Source organism: Lissotriton helveticus, chromosome 7 (assembly GCF_964261635.1).
Source record: "Lissotriton helveticus chromosome 7, aLisHel1.1, whole genome shotgun sequence".
In the NCBI taxonomy this organism is placed as follows: Eukaryota; Metazoa; Chordata; class Amphibia; order Caudata; family Salamandridae; genus Lissotriton; species Lissotriton helveticus.
In genome coordinates this window covers 1098672086-1098681136 of record NC_136068.1, presented here as the reverse complement: position 1 = coordinate 1098681136, position 9051 = coordinate 1098672086, and the positions used below count along the sequence as shown (strand labels likewise).

The window sequence follows — 9051 nt, the reverse complement described above, 5'->3', positions numbered from 1 at the left end:
GCCTGCTCCTCACTATGCTAGGATAATTCCCTTTGAGAGCTCCCACGACAATCGCCAGCCGTCTCCATTGCTGATGCCATGATGAAGCCCGGTCCCATCTCAAACGATGCGTACTGAAGTCAGTACAAGCATCTGCAGTCCTAAAAACTTTGCCAACTCTCTCCCCACCCCCATCATATAGAGGTAAAGCAATTGGAGTGCTTGCTTCGACTGTGCCACACTTGCATCATGCCCACCAGTAACTTGCTGCTTTGGCTACTATCGTATGATTGACGAGACTCTTGGACCCTCATGTACCTCTTGTAAAAGTTATCCCATAACATGTAAAGCACTTGGATCATCATGTAAAGCTCTCTGGTGCATAGGGGTAGAGCTAGCGCTATATGAAACTCAGAATAATAATAACATGTAGACACACAATTGGCATTGCATCTTGCAGTCCAAATTGCACAGGGTTGCTCTCGTTCACTAGAGCCTTGATGCAGGCCCTTGCATTGAAGAAATGTGGTTTTAGCAGTTGATGTGTGGTCCGATGTTCTTAATCGGTCCTTGGCTCACACCCAAAGCAGCAGAGGTGCCCTCCTGTCCTGAGTCTGGTGGTTATTCGGTAGCTGACGTTTTTGCACAGTTTGCTGGAGTTCCACTGGTCCAGTGGCCACTGGCTAGCTGTGGTAGGTTGAAGGTTGGTGATTGGTCAGAGTGCTGGTACACCCTAATACCCCAGGTCTTGTAAACGTTATCACCAACTCAGATGCTCTGTATAGACTTATTATGTTTGATGTGAACATTTACTGTTGTAAAGTGCTCCGGATACCTTCGGGTCTAGCTAGCGCTATATGAAACTCTCAAAATAAATACAAAATAAACTTAGTGCTGCACAGTCCACATACCCACGTGAACTTGGTAGTGGTAAGAAAATCAAGCAGGCAACAAAAAGAAACAGAACTGAAATTTCAGAAAGCTGTAGGTGCCAGCTTCTCGATTTTCCTACTGACAATCAGCTCGCTGACACTCACCAGGCATCTGTAAACCTCAGCTGTCACTCACCTTGGATTTTAAAAGCCAGCGCCCCATCGCAAACCTCTGCAGACCCTTGTGAACCATCTATACACCTTGACATCTACAAAACTCTGCCTCCCTACTGACAAGCAACTTGCTATGAATCTCCATGGACCCCCTCTAGCATTTTTTCACCTTTACTCAAAAGAGTAGTGATAATTGAATCAGAGCTTCCACAGGAAAAACATTTTTGGTTTCTTACTAACTACTTTAGGCTTCAGTCAAATAATCTGCCCAAAGTATAAAACAAATAAATATATAGAATCACTTTGGGTCGTTCACGTCACGTTTGGTGATTATTTTTTAAAGCTGGGGCAAAAGAAAAGGGAGGGAACAAAAGTGTCACTTCTTATTGTAATTCCTATGGTACTGTTGGAATAAAAAATGAATTGCTTAAAACAATGACCTCAAATTTGACATGAAAGTAGAACTTCAGTCAAGGATTGTACTTTTGTTAGTTTGGTGTAAATCCGTTCGGTAGTTTGAGAAATTAGCATAAAAAAGGTGCTTAAGTTGGGTATGAAGAGGGTATGAAGAGGGTACATTTTATAAATATCTTGACATTTAATTCACAGAGATCACAAGGTATCATATCTGCAGACCTGTGTGGCTCCAACATGTAAACAAATAGCTGGTTCTGATTGACAGAGGCACGTTTTCCCCTCCTATCAGCCATTAAAATGGTTTTAAGACAAATTGATTTGGTCAGAGGATTGCACATCCAGGAGACTGTAACTAAGGATCACAGCGTAGGCCACTGGTATCACAGTTCCAAAGTAGGAACCACAGTACCATGGCAAGGTTCAAGGCTTGGTGGTGGAGACCTTTGCAAGCTTCACTGACCGGTGCCGGAACCACAGCTTCAGTACTCATCAGCGAGGCATACACAGTGTTTGATGCACCAAGTCAAGAAGCTTGCCCTGGAGCCAGAGTTCCTATTTTCAAATCAGGTCCAAAAGTAAATTCACAAAAAAAAAAAAGTCTGCCCATAGTCCCAACCTTGCAATTAACCCCTCATTGCTGAGGCCTTGCGGAGTGGGATTTGGCCGTGCATGGCGGGATGGGAACAGGGCCTAACTACATGCAGTGGAGGTGGGGGGCTGCCACTAGAGGGGTGGGCAAGGGCCCAATTCCCACAGTGGACCTTAGCCAGAGATCATAATGCAAGGATTATGACTCACATTATTCATACCAATAAATAACCATGCTGAAAACCAAAATCAAAATAAATAACACAATAAAAGATACTACATTCTCAAAGTGTTTAGAGTAACATAATATTTAATTTCATCTGTAAGCCAATGTACAAACATTTGTTATTGCTTCTGTTTCATTAAGGATGACCATGAATTGCATTTGGTGTTATGATTGAGCCTATAGTAAATTAAAAAATCACGACATTAATAGTCGCCTTTATAATTTATCACAAAGCCCCTGTGCTACATGTAGAGAAAGAGCTGGCAGAGGTTTTTCCTCAGACACTGTAAGGAAGGAAAGTTTCAGCCGCTACAACAGTTTCTGTGTGCTGTAAACCAAGAGACAGAAAAACACAACACCCTTCCTGTGGTTTCGAAGCTCAGAGTCTATGCTTTGGTGTGCGCAGCCTGTGCATCATCTTCCCTCACAACATCCGAGGGAAGAGTAAAGCCTGCATGCAGCAATGCTGCACTCTGCCTCGGCAGGTCTGACGCCGAGAAACAGAACTCAGCAAGGGCATCAATACTGAACGGTGAAAGAGCAAGGAAAGAAGGAGATACTGAGCACTGTGGACAGTTATGCTATGTTATGTTAGAATATTTTATAGAGCGCGCAGCTGCCTCAGCGAAAAGGCGTCCCGGCGCTAATAGCAGTAAAATGGAAAGAAACGGGATTAGGCCGTGGGAAAAAGAAAACTCTTGGCAGCTTTACGGAAAGACGGTGAGCAATATCGTGACAGGAAATCTGCAGTGCAACACTATGTAATGTGTGTTTTTAAACCACTACTACTTTTTAACCAAACAATGTATGTATGTATGTATTGCGTATTTGTATAGCGCAGACTGTCACCCAAAGGGTATCCTGGCGCTTTGACTTATCCTGACCAACACAGAACACCTCACTACACTGCCCTAGAGAATAGATGGGACTTCAGACCTTTTTTAAATGGGCAGAATTTCTCCGTGCTCCTTAGAGTCACTGGCAGGTAATTCCAGAGTTTGGCCGCAGTGTATCCGAAGGAACGGCCTCCCATCCGTATCCTCCGGATTTTAGGGACTGTGGCCAAATAAGCAGATGAAGAACGCAGGGTTCTGGAGGTAGAGTACCAGGAGAAAAGCTTTTGTAACGGGACAGGGCCCTGATCATGGAGGGCTTTAAACACTATACACAGCGATTTAAAACAAATACGCTGATACACAGGTAACCAATGGAGGTCCTTAAGCGCCAGGGATGAAGAGGACGAGCGCAGACGAGAAAGGGCCAATTTAGCGGCCATATTCTGGATACGCTGCAGTTTACTGATCAGAATCCCAGGGGCACCCAGAAGCAGTGCTTTGCAGTAGTCAAGCTTACTGAGAATAATACTACGCACAACTTCTGGTCTAGCTTGAGCCGGGAGCATAGGGAGAATTTTACGCAGAATGCGAAGCAGCGTCATACATGTGGCGATGGTTTTATTTACAAAAACATTCAGTTGCAGATTAGATCCAATCATAACGCCCAGGTTACGGGCGGAATCTGCTGCCGCAGCTGTACCCTGGAAAGCAGTAGGCCAAAAATCCACTGGCAAAGGCCGAGAAATGCAATCCAGGGAGCAGTGCAACACCTCAGTTCTAGAGCCATTGAACTGAAGGCAGTTGGTACGCAGCCAATTCGCAGTAGATGTCATACAGCGATGAAATGTCTCCTGAGACACAGCCTCTTTACCTTCCAGTGAAGATAAGCTGAGTATCATCGGCGTAGTTAATAACCGAGATACCGAATGATTTGATCAGCTTAACTAAAGGACGGAGGTAAAGGTTGAATAAAATGGGACTGATGGCCGACCCCTGGGGTACCCCTTGCCCCACTCTTTTTGTGCCAGATTTAAAAGGCGGTAGAGTCACTACTTGATGTCGATCCCGAAGATAGGAGACCAGCCAATCTCTGGCCAGACCCGCCACCCCGGCCTCTTCCAATCTGCTGATGAGAATAGCGTGGCTGACCAAGTCGAACGCGGCCGACATATCAAGCAGCACTAAAAATGCTGCATGACCTAAGTCGACCCGCGAACGAAGATCGTCCAGGACGACCACTAGCGCAGATTCAGTGCCGTGGGCAGGCCTGAAACCGAACTGGGCCATGTCCAGCCAGGAATTCGTTTCCAGAAAGCTGGCAGATGTTTTGTGACCCACCTTTCCAGGATCTTAATAGGGAAAGTAAGCAACGAAATTGGTCGATAATTAACCAAGCAGGAGGGGTCCAATGTTGCCTTCTTCAGGAGAGGAGAGACCACGGCAAGTTTCCAGCTGTCCGGGACCGTAGCCGTGTTAAGAGATTGACAGCAGATGGAGAACAGAGGCGGAAACAGTTCCTCTCGAAACATCTTACACAGTCTATGGGGTAAAAGATCCATAGGAGATCCGGAAGATACACCATTTGCCAATTGGCAAAACTCCTCATAGAGAGGGAGGGGGAAACTGTCAATCCGAACCTGTTCCTTCATAACCTCCGGGGTCCCAGAGATGGATAAAGGGGCCGTATCCATCTGGAACTGGGGGCAGGGGGAGACTGGGACAGAAAGCCCACTCAAAATGGTGGCAATCTTGTCCTCAAAGGCCGCTGCCAAGGAGTCACACAGAGACTGAGAGGCAGGGATACAATTAGCCGCACTGGCCGGATGGGACAAGTCCTTGACGATTTTAAACAAAGTTTGGGATTTATTAGTGGCCTGCGTCAGCGTCTCCTCGAGGAACTTGGCTTTGGCACATTTAATCTGTGCTTTATAGCACAGAAGGGCCTGTTTATAGCGAACTTTATCAGGCTCTAAATAGTGCTTTCGCCAGGCCCTCTCCGCCTGCTTGCACCGCAGCCTCTGATGAAGAAGATCTTCAGAGTACCACGGCATGGCAAGTTTGGACCGGTCTCTTGCTTTCCGTAAAGGTGCCACTTTATCCAAGGTGTCTGATTTGCTGGGTGAGGCGTAGATAGCTCATATCCACGCTTTCTCCCAAGATAAATCCACCGGATAGCAAGGTAGGGAGACTAGGCTGTTTCAATAGTCTGGACCATTGCCTAGTAAGATTGAACACTCCCGTCTTGTCACGCCTGCGCGTGATGGCGGGGAGAGATAGAGTAAAGAGAACCAAGGCATGGTCAGTCCAACATTGGGGAATGATATTCTCGATAGAGACCTGATTCTTAGCCGCAAAGACTAAATCAAGAGCATGACCCTTCAGATGCGTCTGGGAGAGCACCAGCTGTTATAAATGTACATTATCACAGGTCTGGCAAAGGTCTCTAAACGCTGAATCCAAGGGCCCATTGGGCCAGAGGTTAAAGTCCCCCAGAATTAATAATCTCGCGTGGGCATTAGACAGATCATAAATGAGGTCTACCAGCTCAGGTAGAGCTGACGGGGCATTTCCGGGGGGCCTATAGCACAACAACCCAGAATGCAATGCACCTCCTTGCCCTTTCAGGGAAAATCCAATGAGTTCAAAGCCCAACACAGCCTTGATCTCCAACAACAAAAAATCCAAGGAGTCTCTGAAGATACGGCCAACTCCGCCCCCTCGACTCCCTACTCGAGGGTTGTGTCTAATTTTATAGCCCGGTGGACAGGCAAATCCAAGTTCCACCTCGCTATCGACCCTGGTCCACGTCTCCGTCATGAAGAGAACATCTAACTCATGTGTCTCTATGAGGAGCGATATTTCCACGTGGTGTTTATTAAGAGATCTCACGTTAATCAAGCCGCATGACAACGTCCCCATGCAGCTTATATCAAAACTGCCATTCAAAATGGGCCGCTGATCATAACGCATGAGCTCTTCCCTAGAATATACTAGGCGTAAAGAGTCAGGAGGGGCAGCGTAGCTGGCGCTGGTCGCGACCTGTGCGCGAACGGGTGCAAACGGGCTTACCTCTGGCGCACCTCCGGCACGCCAGCGGTGCGTCCGTTGCGCGCCGGCGCTGCGCGCTTGATGGTTAGGCATCTTTTATAGCCGTACACGCGGGAGTCCTGCGATGTAAGCACTAGCCCCCCCAACCAAGATGTCGCCCGCTAATCGGCTCTCACCTGGTTCCCTCACCCAAGATGGCGGCCGAAATCGCCGCGACGCGATGTCCCCACGAGCCCTAGAACGCCCTGAAGCACCCTAAATCCCGCAAAATGCGGGGTGAGACCCAATTATGGTGCGAGGTAAGGATCTAAACTAGATATTGCCCCCAAAAGCAAGGAAGAAAAATATCGCCTGGAACCAGAGGTCAGCAGCGCGGGAGCGCGATGATACAAGTAATTAAAATTGTTAAAAACAAGCAGTACAGCAGTAGGTAAATCAGCACTCTGCGGTCAGAATAATCTAACCTGCCAGCGAGAGAGATCCACTTTTAAGCACTTCTCCAGACGCGCGAGTCCTGCGATGTAAGCACTAGCCCCCCAACCAAGATGTCGCCTGCTAATCGGCACTCACCTGGTTCCCTCACCCAAGATGGCGGCCGAAATCGCTGCGACGCAATGTCCCCATGAGCCCTAGAACGCCCTGAAGCTCCCTAAATCCCGCAAAATGCGGGGTGAGACCCAATTATGGTGCGAGGTAAGGATCTAAACTAGATATTGCCCCCAAAAGCAAGAAAGAAAAATATCGCCTGGAACCAGAGGTCAGCAGCGCGGGAGCGCGATGATACAAGTAATTAAAATTGTTAAAAACGAGCAGTCAGCAGCAGGTAAATCAGCGCGCTGCGGTCAGAATAATCAAAATAAATTAGATACGGGGACACATAGTTAAATATTTTACGCACAGAAATAAGAGCATACAGAATTGGCCACTAACTGCAGGTGCTACCCAAAACACGGCAGCTTTTGGCAACTATGGAAGAAAGTACTTGAAGGGGGGGGGGGGGGGGGGGACAGGAACTCCATGATGAACAGCAATATCCTTATAATGTACAGTAGGGGTACTAAATCTCATATATAATGGGGTCACAGATGGCATCAAAACGAACGTAATCAATTACATCCTGGAGACATTACCATCGATCAACGACAACACTACAGATAACAGAGGAAGAATAATCCCACTGTAATTCAATTAAATCTGAGATACAAAACACCGCGTCTATGCTCTACAATTTAAATTTGAACACACAATGATGACTATGAGAGTATTATGAAACTAGGAGCCATTAGAGTTGTATTGAATAGTAAATAACAAGTCTGCCTTTCAAATTTGTGCTATGGAGAAAGTGAACTTGTAGCAATAAATAATTTACATTGCTGCCAGCCAATCAGAATGCCCTGGTTCATTGACCTGGGATTGCTCTGTAACCACTAATCTGGCAATGAGAGGAAATGCTCCAGGTTCATTAGCTGACTGGGATCTAATGATCAAGGTGTTCAAAAGTGTTTCTAAGATTTACTCTTTGAAGCACATTCAACTCCTTTGTGAAATGCACATATCTAGACAATTATTGAAACAGTATCAAAAGCCAAAAAAGACCCCATTCTGGAAAAGTTCCAGATTCATTATAAGCCCGATTTAAATAGGTAAGAGTGCGCTCTGCTGCAGAGATGAGCAACCTTTATTGTGGAAAACGGAATGGGAAAAACAACGTTTGTTCCCCACTTTTCAATGCAAACTAAAATAGAAGTATAACTGAACAATCACTCTCGCCAACTGTTTCATTTATATGCGGTAAGAACATGACCTAATGACTAGCACTCTGTACAGCTGGAAATTGCGTGTCAACTTCACATAAAACTCAACACAAACGAAAATCATAGTTGAGAAAACGACCATATTTAAACTGTGAGCAGTCTGGGGGTGTGCGTCACAAAAGAGCATGATGCTGGAGAAAGATCATTCATATATGAATGAATTAAGTCTTTTCTATCTACCCTCTAGTTCTGGTGCCTTGAGTATGACCTTGGTAGGATCCAAAAATTGAAAAAGTCTTTAATTGTTCACTTGCATCATTGGAATTCTTCAGCTTGCGTTTAGTGGCTTGCTGGTTTGTTGTAGTTGTTTTTGCTTCTTCAAGGCCCTGTAAGCCTGTACAACTCGCTCCCGCTCTTCTTCCATAATCCTTTGTCGAGCCATTGATGTGAGCTGTGACTTTTTTCCAAGAGAGGAGGCATTCTGCTGCTTGAAAATATTCTTGAGAAGAAGCTGTCGCTCCCCAGGCTACAACAAACAATAACAGAAGTGAAAAAAGATGGAAGACAAATATGCAAAATAAACTTCACTAACAAATGAACCAGAATCTTCAACGAATACAAAAAGAACGTAACTCATAGGCTGCTTTTGCGAATTAAGAAAGAATCGGCCGGTCATTCCTGTTATTAATATTGGGACTGTTTTGGGGGCATGAAGAAAACAACTTGCAATCTGTCAAAGAAGCGCAGATATTCATGGGGCGAACGTTTGCATAGATCGTGGTCACGGAAGGCTGAACTGTCAATTATTTTCTGCAATGCACAAATACTGGGAAGATTTGGTGTGGTTTACACAAGGACATTATGTGTAGTGCTCCAGTCCATTGATTAAGGAGCATCTTGCTTTGTTAAAATAATCTGCACAGGAAGGGGCATATAGGAGACCTGGTCGAAAGAGGGATACGTAATGCATACATGCGATACGGTACATCATCCTAGATGCTGATGGGGAATGTGAAGACTCCTAAGGAATTAAAAGTGAGAAAGAAGGTGATCTAGAAATGGAGTTGGGCACATGTAGAAATAATTGGCAATAGAGCTCTGCGGCCTTATAAAGGAAGTGAACATATGGTATATAAAAAAGAAAGAACAGAAATTAC

The 9051-nt window shown here is 45.6% G+C and overlaps 1 protein-coding gene across 1 annotated transcript in view; it reads right to left on the bottom strand.

Annotated features, from left to right (window-relative positions):
- Window positions 1-2322: 2322 nt before the first annotated feature.
- Window positions 2323-9051, bottom strand: part of CCDC137 (coiled-coil domain containing 137) — an 85650-nt gene continuing 78921 nt past the window's right edge. The window contains exons 6-7 of the mRNA XM_078654234.1: window positions 5261-8420; window positions 2323-5110 (exon numbers count right to left, since the gene is read on the bottom strand). Of these exons, the coding sequence (XP_078510360.1) occupies window positions 8223-8420 (198 nt within the window). The 3' untranslated portion in view covers window positions 2323-5110; window positions 5261-8222. The remainder of the gene's footprint in view (window positions 5111-5260; window positions 8421-9051) is intronic.